This window comes from Pongo abelii, chromosome 9, assembly GCF_028885655.2.
Source record: "Pongo abelii isolate AG06213 chromosome 9, NHGRI_mPonAbe1-v2.0_pri, whole genome shotgun sequence".
In the NCBI taxonomy this organism is placed as follows: domain Eukaryota; kingdom Metazoa; phylum Chordata; class Mammalia; order Primates; family Hominidae; genus Pongo; species Pongo abelii.
Window position 1 is genome coordinate 13,635,106 of NC_071994.2, and position 20,688 is coordinate 13,655,793.

The 20,688-nt window shown below is 45.4% G+C and overlaps 1 protein-coding gene across 1 annotated transcript; it reads right to left on the reverse strand.

The window, feature by feature from the left end:
* Positions 1 to 1,999: 1,999 nt before the first annotated feature.
* Positions 2,000 to 20,599, reverse strand: SDHAF2 (succinate dehydrogenase complex assembly factor 2; the record flags this gene model as incomplete). The annotated part of the gene is given in 4 exon segments (NM_001133410.1): positions 2,000 to 3,589; positions 12,603 to 12,712; positions 12,869 to 13,092; positions 20,548 to 20,599. Coding segments are annotated over 4 exon segments (501 nt in total). The 3' UTR covers positions 2,000 to 3,458.
* Positions 20,600 to 20,688: the final 89 nt, after the last annotated feature.

Below are 20,688 nucleotides of genomic sequence, written 5' to 3' on the forward strand. Positions count from 1 at the left end.
CAAAAGGCTTTAACTCTTCTTTTGCAGCTATAGGTGATGATAAATCTACCCAACTCCTTTAAAGACTGATGTTGTCCTGGATAGCTTAAACTTTCTACCACCCCTCTAACAAACTGCTAACAACACTTGTTTCTTAAGTCACAAAAAGTACTGCTGGCCCGAAGCCACCTATCCCACCAATGCCATCTTCCCTGACAGGAAAATTCGAACACCACTCCTCATTCCCAGAGGGTTCACTGGGAAACTGAGGTGTCAGGAGGTAGCTTCACTGGGTACTGATCAGTGTCATCAACTTGATAGCTGCGGGATGGTGAGTCCACTGTCCTCAGATACTACAGAACATACTATTAAGTGGGGCTGTCAGCTCAAAAATCTCACAGACCTGCTTGCCATCTAAGGCTGTTTAGCTTATCATTAAACCTTCCTCTGTCTAGCCACAAATAGCTGCAGATGGACTGAAGGATAAATGAGAGACCTCAACTATCCCATCAGAATCTTTTCCCGGTGATGTTTAAAAACATGAACCAGGTCTGTGCTGGTGCCACCCTGGCTGGAGCAGAAGACATACCAGATGACCTCCAGATAACACTCAAAGCCAGTAAGAGATGCTTCTACAATGACCCCCAAAAGACACACTCTATCTAAGGCACAGAAAGCTCCAGCACAAGGTGTTTGGCTTATGGATTTTTAAGACTTAGGATGATTAAAAGGAAATGATGGGAAGAGAACAGCCTTTCCTGACCCAATTTAAGGTGTCACGTGGGGAGCCTGTGCAGGACTCACAAGACCACTTGAGTCGGTCAGGACAGGGCCAGACGCTCATATGCCCCACACAGGCTCTGAATGAGGTCAGTAAGCAGGGATGTGTCAAAGTAAAAGGAATGAGTCTAGCTTCTGTGCATCAGGGATCCTTCGGGGGCTGCTGGCCCTTGCTATATGTTTATTAATTCCTAAAAAAATGCACTGTGGCCGTCCTAGTTTTACTTAATGCCTAATAAAGGGAAAAACTGTTTACATAGCATCCCTGGGCCTGACAACTGAGCAGCTGAACTTAGCAAGATCCTTCACTTTCAAAGATGACACAATCCAGCAGCCTGGGAGGAAAACAATTCCTCCAGAAGCATGCCATTCCCAGGTGAAAGTGGCAGCAATTGAACATTGTGTTAAATAAGACAAAATCAGGCTAAGAAGGGATCAAACCCGAGGGGGAGAAAAGTTCCAACTACATCCTTGGCTACTGGGGTTTGTTGCATAACGTGCAAAGGATAAATGGGTAAGTCACCGCCCAATTCATGTGCACTTCGTACACTCCAGATCTATGTCTATATATAAACTCCGGGCCTGCTTAACATTCTCCCCAGGGTACATCAAACGCAGCCCGAGAGAATAGCCAGAGTCTTCAGCAAGCTCCCAGGGAGACGTCTCCTTCCTCGCCTGCCCTGCTTCTGCGAGTCTCACTTCCATTCCTTGCTTAGGGGAGAGTGCTAGATTTTTCCATCAACGGTCTTGTCACCAGGGTCTGTTTTCTCTCTAGTCTTCACTGGGAGGGAAGACATTCTGTGGTTCTATTAATAGGCTCGGCTTTCTGACCTGCAGATGAGACACCCTGCATGTAGCTATGGTGACCTCACTGATATGCCAGGCAATTTGTGTTAGGGACAGCTTTTAAGTCTCAGATTGAGGCTATGACTAAATGCTGACATTCACATCTACAGAGTACATACTGTGCAAGTTACCATGTAAGAGCTTTGTGTGTTTCATCTCATCAACTGGCTGAGACAGGAAGCATTATCATCCCCGTTTTATAGATGAGGCAACTGAGGCTCAGGTCAATTCATGTATCCAGCAGGTAAGCAGCAGAGCCAGGATTTAAATGTGTAACCAGTGCACTGCGCTGCTTCCTCACAGAAGCTTCACTGGGTGACCAAGTTCAGATCTACTCACTTGGCGAAGCACCTGTCAGATTCCTACCCACCATGTAACACAGAGGTCATGTCTCAGAACTGTCATGTTTATTTGCCACAGCTTTTCCAAACAGACTTCTATTAAATTTCCAGCAGTAAGGCAGTGTGTTCTAGTAGAAAGTTCAAGAGCTTTGGAGGCAGACTGAGCCATACTAAATTCTGCTTTTTCGACTCAATAACTACCTGACCTTGGACAAATTACTTCCTCTCTCTGAGCCCACTTTCTTACGTATAAAATACGGATAACACCACTAGTCTAGAGTGCTGTGAGGCTTTACTGTGATTATGTAAAGGCTAGACCTCTTCCCTTCCCTCCTGAGCCACCAGGGATACTGAAGAGCAGGCAGGAACCATGACGTGGCTCTGTAGGAACCCTGGAGCTCAACAATGCTGGAAACATGTACGTGTGTAGTCCCCGTGTGCGGCTCCTATAATCACCAACCACCTGCTCATCAAATCTGGCCGACCTTCTTCTGGTCAATACCTTTAGATGCACCTGGTCCAGTTTGGGTGACTGATTCTTCTGCCTAGATTACAGCTCTGAGGGCAAAACCCCTCCAGGGAGGGCACCACTAGCAACACAGAAGTCACACAGCCCTAGAGCTTTTAAAAACACTTGTAACTAATTCATTCTAATATATTATTTCTTATGTATTATTATTTAGTCAACTAATTGTGAAGACTGTAGGAATGAGGGGGAAAGTTTTCTATAGTGCTACATGAAATAAAACCTGTAATTGTGAACTTGTAAAACTCTATAAACATATGACTATGGTTATATGAAAACAGACAAAATTAAAATTAATTTTGAGGGCTGGGAAATTGTAAATTTCCTTTTTTCAGTATGCTTTAATAATTCTCTTTCAACTTACAAAGTGCACGTTTTAAAGAAAGCCCAATGATGAAGATGTTGACTCTTAAGCAGTGTGCCTACGTCACTCCTGCCTGTGGCCCTCATTCTGCCTGCTGTGCCTTTGAAGGATTCAGCTCAGGAGGCTGGGATCAGCTTCCCTTCGCAGAAGGAGCCATACCAGGTTGGAAGTGGGGAGTTCCACTTCAACAAAGCCCTGGGCCACTGAGGGCGGGGAGCTGCAGGGAGGGCGGGAGGCTTTCCGTACAGCACGCACAGCTGGCTGCCTCTTTTCTTTGAGTACACTTGGGCTGAGGCAATGAGCAAGCACAACTGCCTCGCCTGCAGTGCCCTCTCGTGGCAGACTTGCCTCTAGAGATAGCAGCCAGGCAAGGCCTTCATGCCAGCGTTGCTGACAAATCACTTTTGAGGCTCAGAGCTGAACAAAAAAGTATGAGAATGAGTCACATTGTGTATTTACATGTATGTCCTGGGAGAGGGTTATGTCCATCACTTGAGGCAGGACCAGTGGTCTGGGGTGGGGCAGCTGGGCATCTAAGGAGAAGCCGGAAGCAAGGCTAACGTCCATCATAAGTAGTTACCATCCGCAGACTGAACCCCCATGCCAGGCCGTGGAGCACAGCTCAACGTGGCTTTTCAAAGAGGTACTCAAGATCTGGGGCACGCAGTCTCTGCTCTTTGTTTTTGTTTTTAGCAAAGTCTCTCAGCAGGGCCATGACTTCATTTTCAAATACTTCGGGGGCTGGTTTAGCTTCTGCAAGAGAAGAGTGGACAGAAAGAATTATGCCATAGTCAGTCAATGCTCAGGTATGAGAATCTTAAAACTCGGAACATCGGCCAAGAACCACAGATGGATATATAGACTGTCTCCATCCTTCTTCTAAATATACACGATGTTAGCCTATACCAGGGGGTGGCAAACTGTGTGAGCCTATATTTGCAAGTCGTTTTACTGGAACAGCTGCTCCCAATGGTTTACATATTACCCATGCTGCTTTTGTGTTACGACAGCAGAATTGGGTACTTGCAACAGAGACCATATGACTACAAGTAAAATATTTACTATCTGGTCCTCTATGAACAAGTTTGCTGACCCCTGGCCCGCACAATCTTGGCTGTACTATTTTGCTTTGCATTTGGCAATTCCATTGTTCCCCAGACATTGTGTTTTCCCTTGCAATGTATACATTTCTTGAAACAAAACCTCTCTCTCTCCTTTGTCTATCAGTTGGAGGTCCTCAGTTTTAAGAGACAGAAACTAATAACTCTAGTAAACTTAAGCAAAAACGAATTTATTGGAAGGATATTAGAGGCACACAGAACTGTCATGAGCCTAAAGAACCAGATTTCAGTGAACGGGCAACAAAGGCACTGAGTCAGAAGAATGAGAAGGCCAGCCTCAGTCTACGGCAGTGGGTCTGGCAGTGCGCTGCTCCCTCTGACCTTTCTCGACCCCCTCGGGATACTTATTTAAGATGCCAGTTACAAGCAAAGCCTCCCACTGCCAAAGCCGAGGCAATGTGCTCCAGAATTACCCTTCCACCAACACTAGGTACGACGCCAGGGGAGAGAATTCCTCAAAACCAAGTCAGATTCTCCCTTATTCAGCACAGGGCCTGCCATCTAGTGAGGGCTCTGTTTTCATGTGACAATCAACATAAGACCAAAGAGGTTTTGGATTCCCCCAAGAAAATAGAAAGTTGGAAAGAATATCGCACTCACTGTAACGACAAAAAAAAGCCAGATAAATTACAAATATCATGACTTTTCTCAAAGATATCAGAGAACTGAGGTCACAGGGCAACCCAACAGACAAAACCTAAGGAAAAAGAGGCCCTTCAAAGGAGAAACGAGAGCCGTGCACTTGCTCACCTGTGGCAGGCACAGGAAGAAGAGACACTGGACATCATACAAATGGGTAAAAGGAATTCAGCTAAAAATTTTTTTTTTTTTTTTTTTTTGAGACGAGTCTCACTCTGTCGCCCAGGCTGGAGTGCAGTGGTGCGATCTGGGCTCACTGCAAGCTCCGCCTTCTGGGCTCACGCCATTCTCCTGCCTCAGCCTCCTGAATAGCTGGGACCACAGGCACCCACCACCACGCCCGGCTGATTTTTTCTATTTTTTTTTTTTCAGTAGAGACGGGGTTTCACTGTGTTACCCAGGCTGGTCTTGATCTCCTGACCTCATGATCTGCCCGCCTCCGCCTCCCAAAGTGCTGGGATCACAGGCGTGAGCCACCGCGCCCAGCCAAAAAAATTTTTTTTAGATTAATACAGACAGGGCCAGTCTTATGTTGCCCAGGGTAGACTGCAGTGGCTAGTCAGAGGTGCAATTCCACTACTGATCAGCACAGGAATTTTGACCTGTTCCATTTCCAACGTGGGCTGGTTCACCCCTCCTTAGGGAATCGGGTGGTCCCCTGCTTCCGAGAGGTCAACATATTGATGCCAACCTTACAGCAGACACTTGATTGGTACACAGCACTGCAGCCCAGAACTTCTGGGTTCCAGCGATCCTGCTGCCTCAGCCTCCAGGGCAGCCGGGACTGCAGGCCTGTGCCACTAAAATTTGCAATGAATTGTTAAAAGCCAAGTGTGGGCTAGCATGAGTGTATAAAACCACAGACACAGGCTGGGCACAGTGGCTCACACCTGTAATCCCAGCACTTTGGGAGGCCGAGGCAGGTGGATCACCTGAGGTCAGGAGTTCCAGACCAGCCTGGCCAACATGGTGAAACCCCGTCTCTACTAAAAATACAAAAAATTAGCCGGGTGTGGTGGTCGGCACCTGTAATCCCAGCTACTCGGGAGACTGAGGCAGGAGAATTGCTTGAACCTGGGAGGCAGAGGTTGTGGTAAGCCAAGATTGTGCCACTGCACTCTAACCTGGGCTACAAGAGTGAAACTGTCTCAAAAAAATAAATAAATAAAAATAAAAATAAAACCACAGACACAAATGGAATATGCACCCACTCACAAGTTCTTCTCACAAAGGTGTGCTCCTGACAAAGACTGGGTAGAAAGCAGGAGGCTAGAAAGAACCTTTCTCAGTGATGAAGGCCAGGAGGAGGGAAACAGCCAATCTGTCCAAAAAAATGCATATCCCAGTGCCTTGGGAGCCCAAGGCAGAACTGCTTGAGGCCCAGAGTTTGAGGCCAGCTTGAGCAACATAGTGAGACCCCACTTCTACAAAAAAACAAACAAAAATAGCTGGGTGTGGTGGCATGCACCTCTAATCCTACCTACTTGGGAGGCTGAAGCAGGAGGATTGCTTGAGCCGAGCTCGAAGCTGCAGTGAGCTAAGACTGCACCACTGCACTCCAGCTTTGGCAACAGAACGAGACCCTATCTCAGGAAAAAAAATAAAATAAAAAAAGCATAAAGTCCAGCCTGGACTCTTTTCCTCTACCTCTATGGGAGAGGCACTATAACTGAGAAATCCCAGCTCCAAGACCCAGGACCACAGGGGCTACCTGGGACTAAGGCTAGACCAGGATAACACAGAGTGCCATCCCAACCTCTCCTCCCCTGAACAAACCAAGCACCAAGTGGAAAGCAACAGGAAGGCTGCTGCACTTGGGAAAGGCAAGAACATAGACAGAGATTCCCTCTGAGACATAGAAATACAGGGAAGGCTGACAGCTGAAGGTAGAATAGGGTTTCTCTTAAGAAACCCTCTGGAGGCCGGGCGTGGTGGCTCATGCCTGTAATCCCAGCACTTTGGGAGGCCCAGGAGGGTGGATCACGAGGTCAGGAGATCGAGACCACCCTGGCTAACATGGTGAAACCCCATCTCTACTAAAATACCAAAAATTTAGACGGGCACAGTGGCTCACGCCTGTAATCCCAGCACTTTGGGAGGCCGAGGTGGGCAGATCACGAGGTCAGGAGATCGAGACCATCCCGGCTAACACGGTGAAACCCCGTCTCTACTAAAAATACAAAAAATTAGCTAGGTGTGGTGGCGGGCGCCTGTAGTCCCAGCTACTCGGGAGGCTGAGGCAGGAGAATGGCGTGAACCCAGGAGGCGGAGCTTGCAGTGAGCCGATATCGCGCCACTGCCTCCAGTCTGGGCGACAGAGCGAGACTCTGTCTCCAAAAAAAAAAAAAATTAGCCAGTTGTGGTGGCATGTGCTTGTAGTCCCAGCTACTCGGGAGGCTGAGGCAGGAGAATCGCTTGAACCTGGGAGGTAGAGGTTGCAGTGAGCCAAGATGGTGCCACTGCACTTCAGCCTGGGCGACAGAGCCAGCTTCCACCCTAAGCACACGTTAACACTAGACACTAGTAATGCAATGAAGGTAACCAAAGCAAAAACAACCCAAGCTGAGCTTACCTCCCAACTCACTGACTTGATCCCCACACTAACAGTAAAGTAGAAGCATCCCCGATTGTAAGCATAAATACAATTATGAGAAAATTACGAGAGACATATACACAAAAGAAGAAAAAAAACACACTGTCAAGGGACAAAGAAATCAACAGAAGCAGACTGAGGGATGACCCAGATGTTAGAACTATCAGACAGGGAATTTAAAATGACTATGACTAATATTAAAGGCGCCAGTGGAAAAAGCAGACAAAACGTATGAACAGATGAGAAATTCTAGCAGAGAGTTGGAAACTCCAAAAGTCAAATGGAAATGCTAAAAATAAATACAGTAGCAGATATGCAGAATGATTTCAACAGGCTCATCATGAGATTTCACATCATCAAGGAAAGAATTAGTGGAAGATAGGTCAATAGATATTATCTAATACAAATCACCCAAACTGATACACAAAGAGAAAAAAATAAAAAAACACAAAACAGAGAACCCAAAAGCTGTTGGACAGACTGAGCACAGTGGCTCACACCTGTAATCTCAACACTTTAAGGGGCTGAGGCAGATGGATCACTTGAGGCCAGGAGTTCAAGCCCAGCCTGGCCAACATGGTGAAACCTGTCTCTACTAAAAATACAAAAAAATTAGCCAGGCATGGCGGCACGTGGCTGTGGTCCCAGTTGCTCGGAGGCTGAGGCACGAGAATCGCTTGGACCCAGGAGGCAGAGGTTGTAGTGAGCCAAGATCGCGCCACTGCTCTCCAGCCTGGGTGGCACAGCAAGACTGTCTCAAAAAAACAAAAAACAAAACCCCCACAAAAGCTGTTGGACAATATTAAACCATTTAACTAAGTATAACTAGAATCCTAGAAGGAAAAGAGGGAGAAAACAAAGCAGAAGAAATATCTGAAGGGATAATAGCTGAGAATTTTTCAACAATAATAAAAGATATGAAAACACAGATCCAAAATGCCCAGAGAACCCAAAAGCACGATAAATATCAAATGCCTACATACATAAATATCAAATAAATACTTACATATATAATATTGAAATAGCTAGAAACCAAAGACAAAATATTGAAAAGATTCAGAAAGAGAAGACACATACAAAGGAACAAAGATACAGCAGACCTTGTCACAAACTATGGAAATGAGAAAACAGCACATGGTAACACGAGGGAATATGAAGCTGGTGACGCACTGAAGGTAACCAGAGCAAAACCAAAGCCCAAACCCAGTGGAACTCCTTGACTACCCAATCTTGTACACTAAGAGCTGGCAGTAGAAGTGTGTCTATTTAACAGAAGAAAAAACATTGTGACCCTCGAATTCTATATCCAGTGAAAGTATCTTCCAAAATGGAAAATCTGGCCAGGCATGGTGGCTCACACCTGTAATCCCAGCACTTTGGGAGGCCGAGGCAGGTGGATCGCTTGAGCTCAGGAGTTTGAGACCAGTCTGGGCAACATGGCAAAACCTCATCTCCACAAAAAATGCAACAACAACAAAAATTAGCTGGGCGTGGTGCCACTGGCCTGTAGTCCCAGATATTCTGGAGGCTGAGGTGGGAGGATCGCTTGAGCCCAGGAGGTGGAGCCTGCACTGAGCCATGACTGCACCACTGAACTCCAGCCTGGGTGACAGAGTGAGATCCTGCCTCAAAAAAAAAAAAAAAAAAGGAGGCGGGGGTGGGAGGCGGAATTTGAAGAGACATGTCACCAAATATACATAAAGGGCTGATAAGCCCTTGAAAAGATCCTCAATATTATTAGTCATTAGGGACATGCCAATTAAAACGATAGTGATATACCAATATATATTTCTTGGAATGGCTAAAAACAAAAACAAAACCCTGATAATACAAAGTGTGGGTAAAGATGTGGAACACCAACCCCTCCCTTCACGTCCAACACCCTGGCAATCACTGATTTATCCCTGTAAGTTTTGCGTTTTTCAGATTATCATGTAAACAGAATCACATTCTTTGAGTCCAATTATATACTGAGTATGTACTAGTTGAGTCTGATCTTTTTTTTTTTTTTTTTTTTTTGAGATGGAGTTTCGCTCTGTCGCCCAGGCTGGAGTATAGTGGCATGATCTCGGCTTACTGCAACCTCCGACTCCCTGGTTTACGAGATTCTCCTGCCCCAGCCTCCCGAGTAGCTGAGATTACAGCCCACCACCACACCCAGTATTTTTAGTAGAGACGGGATTTCACCATGTTGGCCAAGATGGTCTCGATCTCCTAACCTCGTGATCCGCCCACCTCAGCCTACCAAAGTGCTGGGATTACAGGCGTGAGCCACCGCACCTGGTCGAGTCTGACCTCTTTTGCTTAGCACAGAAGCTGGCAAACTATGCCCTGTGAGCTAAGAATGATTTTTAGAGATTGGGTCTCACTCTTGCCCAGGCTGAAATGCAGTGGCGTGATCATGGGTCATTGCAGTCTCTGAACTCCTGGGCTCAAGTGATCCTCCCAAGTAGCTGGGAATACAGTGTGCACCACTAAGCCCAGTTAATTTATTTTTATTTTTGGAGATAGGGGGTCTATGTTGCCCAGGCTGGCCCCAAACTCCTGGCCTCAAGAGATCCTTTGCCTCAGCCTCCCAAAGCACTGGAATTACAGGTGTGAGCCACTGCATCCAGCCAAGAATGATTTTTTAATGGTTGGGGAAAAAAAATCAAATGTATATTTCATAACTGGTGAAAACAGTATGAAATTCAAATTTCAGTGTCCACAAATAAGGTTTTATTGAAACACAATCATATGCATTTGTTTATCTGCTATCTGTGGCTGCTTTCATGCTACAAAGGTTGAGGTCAGTAGTTATGAGAAGCTGTATGGCCTGCAAAGCCTAACATATTCACTATCTGTATTTACTATCTATAGTTACCTGTTACAGAAAAAGCTTACTATCTATATTTACCTATTACAGAAAAAACGTACTAAAAGTTTTATTTATTTATTTTTGAGACAGAGTCTCATTCTGTCACCCAGGCTGGAGTGCAGTGGCCCGATCTTGGCTCACTGCAACCTCCACCTCCCAGGTTCAAGCGATTCTCCTTACAGGAACCCGCCACCACACCCAGCTAACTTTTTGTCGTTTTAGTAGAAACGGGGTTTCACCATGTTAGCCAAGAAGGTCTCGGTTTCCTGACCTCAGGTGATCCACCCGCCTCGACCTCCCAAAGTGCTGGGATTACAGGCGTTGACTCACCGCGCCCAGCCCTATTTATTTTTTTTGAGAGAGTCTCACTCTGTCGCCCAGGCTGGAGCGCAGTGGCGTGATCTCGGCTCACTGCAACCTCTGCCTCCTGGATTCAAGCGATTCTCCTGCCTCAGCCTCCAGAGTAGCTGGACGCACCACCACACGCGGCTAACTTTTGCATTTTTTGTAGAGACGGGGTATTGTCATGCTGGCCAGGCTGGTCTCAAACTCCTGGCCTCAAGTGATCCACCTGCCTTGGCTTCCCAAAGGAGGAGCATGTGATCTCATGCTGAAATTACAGGCATGAGCTACCACACCTGGCCTTATTGTAAAGTTAAACATATACCCTTACCATATGACCCAGCAAATCCTTCTCCTGAGTATTCACTCAAGAAAAACTAAAACCTATGTTCACAAAATCTGTAAGCAAATGTTTACAGTGGCTTCATTCATAATCACCTAAAGCTGGAAATAATCCTAATGTCCCTCAGCTGGTCAACAGATGAACAGACCATGGTACATCCACACAATGGAGTATTACTCAACACAAAAGAATGAACTACTGATACAAGCAACAACAAGGATATGCATCTCAAATGCATTATGCTAAGGCAGGGCAAACTTGTTCTGTAAAGGGTTGCAGAGTAAATATTTGGACTTTGTTGGCTTTCCAGTGATTGTATAAGGCTCCAGACTCTGTCTTATCACTCTTCATACCTGGAACCCATAGACAATGGCTGCTACTTTCTGATACAAATATTGAGTGGAGACACAAAAACAGCAGTCCCAGAGTGTGGCAGAATGAATGACACGTCCCCTAGTATCCGATTTTCATTGATAACAGAATCTCCAACATAGCTGGGCAGATGGAATAGACTGTATTATTTTTCCTCATGGTTAGATGTAGCCAAGTAACTAAGCTGTGGCCAATGGCAAGTAAGCGGAAGTATGCTGGATAATTTCCTGAGCGGGATCTACAAAGGAGGGGTATGCACTTCCACACACTTTTTCCGGGCTGAAATATGGCTGTCCTGGATCAAGAAGTAGACAACACATGCTAGGATGAAAGAGCAGCAAGTAGGGGGGACCTGGACCCATGACTTTTTGAAGCCCCTCTATGAGCTCTGGAGTGTGCCTTCCTCTGGACTTCTGTCATGAGAAAGACAGTTCTACCTTGTTTAAGCCATTATTGTTTTGGATGTTTTTTTACTCGTAGCCAAAGTTAATCCTAACTATACACAGTTAGAATTTATTCCTCATAAAGGCAGTGACTGAATGAAACTTTTTTTTTTTTGAGACATACTCTCACTCTGTTGCCCAGGATGGAGTGCAGTCGTGCAATCTCAGCTCACTGCAATCTCTGTCTCCCAGGCTCAAGTGATTCTCTTGCCTCAGCCTCCCAAGTAGCTGAGACTGCAGTTGCCCGCCACCATGCTCAGCTAATTTTTGTATTTTCTGTAGAGATGAGGTTTCACTGTGTTGGCCAGGCTGGTCTCAAGCTCCTAACCTCAAGCGATCCATCCGCCTCAGCCTCCCAAAGTGCTCAGATTAGAGGCATGAGCCACCGCGCCCAGCCAGAATGAAACTATTGAGGAGCTTTGGCTATGCAGACTTAGTTGTCTGATTCCACTGCATTCCCAGAGTGGTTCTTCTTCAACCTTTGATACTGTAAGCTTCATATATCCTTCCACTAAATTCCTTTTTGCTTAAGTGAGACAGACAACTTTCCACTCTGTCTTGCAAATAAAGAACCTTAACTGATAAAACAAATTTCGTACACTTAACAAAAATTTGAACAGTATTTGGGTTGAGTGTCTACTTCATGAATAAAAGAAAAAACTTATAGGCCAGGCACAGTGGCTCATGCCTGTGATCGCAGTACTTTGGGAGGCTGAGGCGAGCAGATCACCTGAGGTCAGGAGTTCGAGACCAGCCTAACCAACACAGAGAAACCCCGCCTCTATTACAAATACAAAATTACCCGGGCGTGGTGGCACATGCCGGTAATCCCAGGTACTCAGGAGGCTAAGGCAGGAGAATCGCTTGAACCTGGGAGGTAGAGGTTGCAGTGAGCTGAGATCGTGCCATTGCACTCCAGCCTGGGCAACAAGAGTGAAACTCAGTCTCAAAAAAAAAAAAAAAAAGAAAGAAAAAAATTATCTAGGATACAATTCTAGACTCAAATCAGCCTAAACTGTCCTATTTTCACATTATGCTGCTTATCATGCCCAGTACCTGTGGCCCAGTAGTAAATATCCCAGTCATTACTAGGCTCGTTAATCAGGCGGTCATAGAGGTTCAGCTGCTTCTCTGTCATGTGCTGCAGATGTTCTTTAGCAAAAAGACTAAAAACAAGAAAGAAAAAAAGAAAAAGAGGTTGAGAAGGCTGTGTCTAATAAAAGAGAAGTGACACCAAGACTCCTATTCCTGGGAGTCTCTCTGAACGTACTCTGGCTCAGGAAGCTGCCCGATTGAAAAAAAAAAGACTCCTAGTCCCATACCTAAGAAGAATGCAGTTTTCCAACATTCCCCTCTTTCTGCTCTCATAGAGCAGGCGGGCTCTTTTGGTTTCTATGGATTCATCAGTTCTCTCCTGCCATGGAGGCAAAGGGATTTCAATCAAGTCCTTTTGGGAATCTGTTGGACTGTCACCTCTGTAGAAGCATCTGAATGATGTCACGCTGAGCAAAGGAGACAATAGGCTGTGCCTTGACAGAGCAAGCATCTGAAATGAACAAACCACAAAGATCTTTACAATAATGACGACTATCATCACTATCATTTACTCAATGCTTACTAGGTGCTGAATGCATTCAATCACATTTAGTCATGAGGAAATTACGCTGCTGGCCAGGCGTGGTGGCGCACACCTGTAATCCCAGCACTTTGGGAGGTCGACACGAGCATGATTACTTGAGTTCAGGAGTTCGAGACCAGCCTGGGCAACATAGTGAGACCCTGTCTCTACCAAAAATACAAAAATTAGCCAGGCATAGTGGGGTAGTCCCACCACGGTGCCTGCAGTCCCAGCTACTCAGGAGGCTGAAGTGGGAAGATCATCTGAGCCTGGGAAGGTCGAAGCTGCAGTGAGCTGTGATTGTACCACTGCATTCCAGCTTGGGCAACAGACCCTATCCCCCAGAAAAAAGAAAAGAAATTATGCTGATAGTCCCCACTTTACAGCCAAGGAAACAGAGGCTCAGGAAGGTTCAATAACTCACCCAAAATTATCCAAATAGTAACTGCAATTAGAATTAAAACACAGTCCTAACTGCAAATGTGTCCTTAACCAGTGCCTTTCCAGAAACTATCCCAGCAGAAATAATTTTTCCTTCCTTTGCACTCCCTTAAAATTCTTACAGCGTGGTTTATACTGTACTCACTCACCTGTGTCAAATCCTGAGCACACAGAGACAGCATGATCCCTAATCCCCCAAAGGCTCCCAATCCAGAGAAGTGGGTAACTTATCAAGATATGATGTCATGGTGGTGACTTCAGCAAGAGGTGAAGATGGTGGAGTAGGAAACCCCAGATCCTGCTCCCCTGATGGAGACACTGAGCCAACAGCAACAAACAAACCAATTCCCTGTGAGAAATCCAGAAACCAGTAAGAGGCTCCTGCTCCCCAGGTGAGCACAAAACCAGCTGCATCGAAGCCAGGAGAAAAATTTGTAGCACTCATTTGCCATAGTCTCTCCCCTCTCTGCCCAAGCATGATCATGAGATAACCCCCAGCTCCTAGCTTCCACCTGAGACAAAAAGAGAAGACTGAAAAGTATGTATAATGTTCGGACTTTTGGGGGGATCAGGTTTCTGTTTTGTTTGAATCTAAGTGCTGACAGAAAAGGGCAGCAGGTTGAGGGAGAACAAAGAACCATAGAGAACAAAGGTGACAGTTTAGACTGGCAAGCACTCACTCCCTCATCACTCATCCTTGGCTCAGTGCAGAACAAGCAGGAGAAAACTCCCACCTCCCAGCTTCTCCCTAGGGAGGGAAACAGGTGCAGTGTGCATCCAACATTCTAGCTTTTTGGAGCTCTCTGGGGGACTGGTTTCTGTCTCTAAGCACTTGAAAGGATCTAGCACACTCTAAATGCCTGGGTGGCTTGCTGCTGATCCAGAGGATCCCTGAAACCGTAGAGAAAGGTCAATACAGCCCGGTGGCCTCTCCCAGGGTTGGGGGGAGTGGAGTGTGCATCTAATATTCTTTTTTCTTTTTTTTTGAGATGGAGTTTCGCTCTTGTTGCCCAGGCTAGAGTGCAATGGCGCAATCTCGGCTCACCGCAACCTCCGCCTCCCAGGATCAAGCAATTCTCCTGCCTCAGCCTCCCGAGTAGCTGGGATTACAGGCATGCCCCACCACGCCCATCTAATTTTGTATTTTTGGTAGAGACATGGTTTCTCCATGTTGGTCGGGCTGGTGTCGAACTCCCGACCTCAGGTGATCCGCCTACCTTGGCATCCCAAAGTCCTGGGATTACAGGCGTGAGCCACCATATCCAGTTGTAACATTCTGTCTTTTGGGGAAGCTACCAGAGGGACTGGTTTCTGTCTTGCCCAGCTTGGGGCACTGATGGGACATGGCATACTCTAAAAGTCTGGAAGCCACCGAATAAGACAGCTGGGAGACTTGCGCAGCTCCAGAGAAACTGCAGTATCATAGGCAGACACTAGAGAGAGCAAGAGATTACGGGCTCCTGAAAAAGGAAACCGGCAAATCCCTCTAATTGGGAATTTACATCCACAAGTCCGGAAAAGACACAACCTCAGGAAAGGATTGAGAGGCCCTCAGAATCTCTATCCATGCTGACTGGTGAAGGCCAATCACCAGTATAAAGACCGGGAGAGACAGACGATTTTTCAAACGTAGAAATCACCAGTACAAGTTACCAAGTACATGAATAAAGAGGGAAACATGGTCCAATTAAAGGAACGAAATAAATCTCCAGAAACTAACCTTAAAGAAACAGAAGTACATGAATCACCTATAAAGAATTAAAACTAGCCATAATAAAGATGTTCAATGAGCTTTGGAAAGTGATGCTTGAACAAAATGAGAATACCAATAAAAAGACAGAAAACATTAAAAAAATAACCAAAAGAAAATTTTGGAGCTGAAGAATACAGTAACTGCATTGAAAAATTCACTAGAGGAGGCCAGGCATGGTGGCTCATGTCTATAATCCTAGCACTTTGGGAGGCTGAGGCTGGAGGATCGCTTGAGCTCAGGAGTTCGAGAACCAGCCTGGGCAACATAGTGAGACCCCGTCTCTAAAAAATAAAAATATATAAAAATTAAAAAATTAGGCCCAGCGCGGTGGCTCGCGCCTGTAATCCCAGCACTTTGGGAGGCCAAGGCGGGTGGATCACGAGGTCAGGAGATCGAGACCACCCTGGCTAACACGGTGAAACCCCATCTTTACTAAAAATACAAAACATTAGCCGGGCATAGTGGTGGGCGCCTGTAGTCCCAGGTACCTGGGAGGCTGAGGCAGAAGAATGACGTGAACCCAGGTGGCGGAGCTTGTAGTGAGTCGAGATCGTGCCACTGCACTCCAGCCTGGGCGACAGAGCGAGACTCCGTCTCAAAAAAAAAAAAAATTAAAAAATTTTAAGAAATTAAAATAAATACAAAAATTCACTAGAGAAAATCAATAGTAGACCTGATCAAGCAGCAGAAAGAGTCAGCAAACTCAAAGACCGGTCATTTGAAATTAGGGTTTTTTTCTAAAAAAAAAAAAAAAGGAATGAGAAAGAGTGAAGAAAGCCTTAGGGACTCCATCAAGGAGATCAATATACACATTATGAGAGTCCTATAAGAGAAAGACAGGGGCAGAAAGCTTATTAGAAGACATAATTGGCTGGGCTCAGTGGCTAATACCTGTAATCCCAGCACTTTGGGAGGCTGAGGTGAACGGATCACCTCAGGTAAGGAGTTCAAGACCAGCCTGGCCAACATGGCGAAACCGTCTCTACTAAAAGTACAAAAAGTAGCCAAGTATGGTGGTGCGTGCCTGTAATCCCAGCTACTGGGGAGTCTGAGGAAGGAGAATTGCTTGAACCCAGGAGGCAGAGGTTGCAGTGAGCCGAGACTGTGCCATCGCACTCCAGCCTCAGTGATACAGTGAGACTCCATCTCAAAAAAAAGACATAATGGCTAAAAACCCCCAAAGTTGGGGAAAGAAGTGGACATCCAGATTCAATCCTAACAGATCTCAATTAGCATGAACCCAAAGAAGTCCACACTGCGATGTATTTTAATCAAACTGTCAAAAGTCAGAAAAAGCTGGGTGCAGCGGCATGTCCCTATAGTCCCAGCTACCTGGGAGGCCGAGGTGGGAGGACTGCTTGAACCCAAGAGTCAAAGTACAACCTGAGCAACAAAGCAAGATCCTATGTCTTTAAAAAGTCACAAAAGAGACACCAAGGATGTGCATGTACAGAGAAATGTGAGGACACAGTGAAAAGGTGGCCATCTGCAAGGCAAGGAGTGAGGCCTCGAAAGAAACCAAACCTGCCAACACCTTGCTCTTGGACTTCTAGCCTCCAGGACTATGAGAAAATTAATTTCTGTTCTTCAAACCACACAGGTTATAGCAGCCCTAGTAAACTAATACAGCATGCAATGAAAATTCAGATTCCCAAGCCCCACCATAAACATTCTGGATGAGAATCTCTAGGACTGGGCCCTGACGAATGAATTTTTAACAACCCTCTAAGAGATTCTGATGCAGACTGAAGGCAGGGATTCCTACTTTCTATACTAAAATAACATGATTGAGTAATTTCTACAGAAATGAATGCAGATGGGGAGGACTATCATCATCAGTACAAGGAAATTGTTCTAATAATTGGGATGTCTTATTATTTTAGCCAAATTTCACCCATTTTTTTCTGTTAGTATCAAGGCAGCATTCCATAAAAGAAACAATAATGGTTGTCACATATTTCCAGGGAATTGTGTGACACTGGTATGAGTTGTGTTAAAGAAATTATCACTGGAGGCCGGGTGCGGTGGCTCACGCCTGTAATCCCAACACTTTGGGAGGCCGAGGTGGGCGGATCATGAGGTCAGGAGATCGAGACCATCCTGGCTAACACTGTGAAACCCCATCTCTACTAAAAATACAAAACATTAGCCAGGCGTGGTGGTGGGCGCCTGTAGTCCCAGCTACCCGGGAGGCTGAGGCAGGATAATCGCTTGAACCAAGGAGATGGAGGTTGCAGTGAGCCAAGATCATGCCACTGCACTCCAGCCTGGCAACAGAGCGAGACTCCGTCTCAAAAAAAAATAATAAAATAAAATAAAATAAATTTAAAAGTATATATAGAGAGAAACAAGTACAGAATACTATAATACTGTAACTGTGGTATGTAAGTCACTTTTAATTTTGGTATAGAAATTGAAGACAAAGGTATAAAAATAACTAAAAATTTGTTAATGGAGACAATATAAAAAGATGTAATTTGTAACATCAATAACATACAAGGGGGTCATAAAAGAGCAGTTCTTGTATGCAATGGAAATTAAGTTATTAAAACAGATTGTTATGTTTTATATAAGCCACATGGTAATCACAAAGAAATATCTGTGTAAGACACACAAGGAAATGAGAAATTTGTTTCTCAAAGTATGTCACTACAAAAAAAAAGTCAACGAAATATAAAGGACGACAAGAGTGGAAAAGAGGAGCAAAAAAGTTGTAAGACAGAGAACAGTTCACAAAATGGCAACAGCAAGCACAGTCGGCCCTCCGTATCTGTGGGTTCCACACCTGTAAATTCAACCAACTGGACACTCAACCAACTGTGGATCAAAAATATTCAAAAGAAATAACAAATAATACAACAATTACAAAACAACTAAGATATAGTACAACAAGTATTTACATAGCCTTGACATTGTTTTCGGTATTATAAGTAATCTAGAAATAATTTAAAGCATATGGAAGGATGTGTATAGATTATATGCAAATACTATGCCATCTTATATAAGAGACTGAGCATCTGCAGAATTTGATATCCACAGCGGATCCTACAACAGTCACCCCATGGATACAAAGGGATGACTGTACTTCCCTATTTTATTTTATTTATTTTTTGAGACAAGGTCTCACTTCCAATGCCCAGGATGCCCAGGCTGGAGTGCAGTCGCAAAATCACGGCTCACTGCAGCCTTGACTTCTCAGATGCACTCCCACCTCAGCCTCTCAAGTAGCTGGGACTACAGGTGTGTACTACCACACCTGGCTAATTTTTTTTAGTAGAGAAGGGGTTTTGCCATGTTGCCCAGGCTGGTCTCAAACTCCGGGACTCACACGATCCACCCACCTCGACCACTATTTACTTTAAGTATAAATGGATTAAACTCCAGGCTGGGCGCAGTGGCTCACGCCTGTAATCCCAGCACTTTGGGAGGCCGAGGCGGGCGGATCACGAGGTCAGGAGATAGAAACCATCCTGGCTAACACGGTGAAACCTCGTCTCTACTAAAAATACAAGAAATTAGCCAGGCGTGGTGGCGGGCGCCTGTAGTCCCAGCTACTCCTGAACCAGGAGAGTGGCGTGAACCCGGGAGGCGGAGCTTGCAGTGAGCCGAGATCATGCCACTGCACCCCAACCTGGGCGACAAAGCGAAACTCTGTCTCAAAAAAATAACATAAAATAAAATAAAATGAAATAAAATAAAACTCCCCAACCAAAAGACATGAAATGGCTGAATAAATTTAAAAAAAGATTCAACTATATGCTGTACAAGAGATATTTTATTAAAACCTGGAAATCAATGGCAAAAGAAAAGCTGGAAAACTCACAAATATGTGGAAATTAAACAACACACTCTTGAACAATCAATGAGTCAAAGAAGACATCAAAAGGAAAATTAGAAAATATCTTCAGACACGCCGGGAATGGTGGTTCACACCAGTAATTCCAGCACTTTTTGGAAAGCTGAGGCGGGAGGATCACTTGAGGCCAGGAGTTTGAGACCAGCCTGGGCAACATAGTGAGACCCTGTCTCTACAAAAAAAAAAGAAAAAAGAAGGAAAACCACAGGCCGGGCGCGGTGGCTCACGCGTGTAATCTCAGCACTTTGGGAGGCCGAGGCGGGCGGATCACCTGAGGTCAGGAGTTCGAGACCAGCCTGGCCAACAAGCTGAAACCCCATCTCTACAAAAATACAAAAATTAGCCAGGCGTGATGGCGATGCCTGTAATCCCAGCTACCTGGGAGGCTGAGGCGGAAGAATCGCTTGAACCTGGGAGGTGGAGGTTGCAGTGAGCCAAGATCGTGCCATTGCACTCCAGCCTGGGCGACAAGAACGAAACTCCGTCTCAAAAAAAAAAGGAAAACAACAAAAAACAAAAAGGAAACATCCTGAGACAAACTAAAACCCAACATATACAAAATTATGAGATGCGACAAAATCAGTACTAAGAAGGAAGTTTATAGTGTAAAAGCCTACATCAAAAAAGAATAAAGATCGAGTCCCTGGGTCTATAGGAAAAAAAAAAAGAATAAAGATAGGGATGGGGGTAGGAGAAGATAGAGGCAAAGTTAGTTACTTTATAACAGCAGGCTAGGAAAAACGAATAATAAGTTCCAGTGTTCTATTACATATTAGAGTGACTACAGCTAATAACACTGTACTGTACATGTCAAGATGGCTAGAAAAAGATCTTGAAAAGTTATTATCACAAATAAATCATAAAGATTTGAGGTGATGGACATGCTAACTACGCTGATTTGATTCTACAATGTACACATGTATTAAAACATTATACTGTACTCCCATAAACACGTACAATTATTATATGTCAATTATAAACAAAACAAAAAGCTGAAGATACTATGTGAAACCACGAAAAGCTAAAGAACGGGGAGAAGGGGCGCCCAGAGAAGTTGGGCTAATCCCGCCTGGGACGTAGGTGAGAAGCGATTTGGGTCTTGGACGATGAATGATCGTTTAAGCAGATATTTCCAGACCGGCACACAGCAGGCTCACCAAAGAATGGAAGCGACCTTTATTTCCTGAGCTGCAGGATCGGCCTCTCCCTGGGCCTGCCCTTGCCCTGGGCTATCGGGCAGACGAACTCTGCCGAAGATAGAGACCACAGAGGAAGACAAAGGGTAATCCCCGCTGCCGCCCGTCCCGGACGCTAGAACGTTCTCTCTCCTCACCCGCGACGAAGTCGAGAACACTGTAGGCATCGCCATTTTCCCCACCTGCACCGGAAACGGGCTGCCTGGGCACTTCCGGGAACTCCTAGCTGCCCGGCCAGCCGACTACGGCAGCCACGGAGGACCTGAGACGGAAGGTGC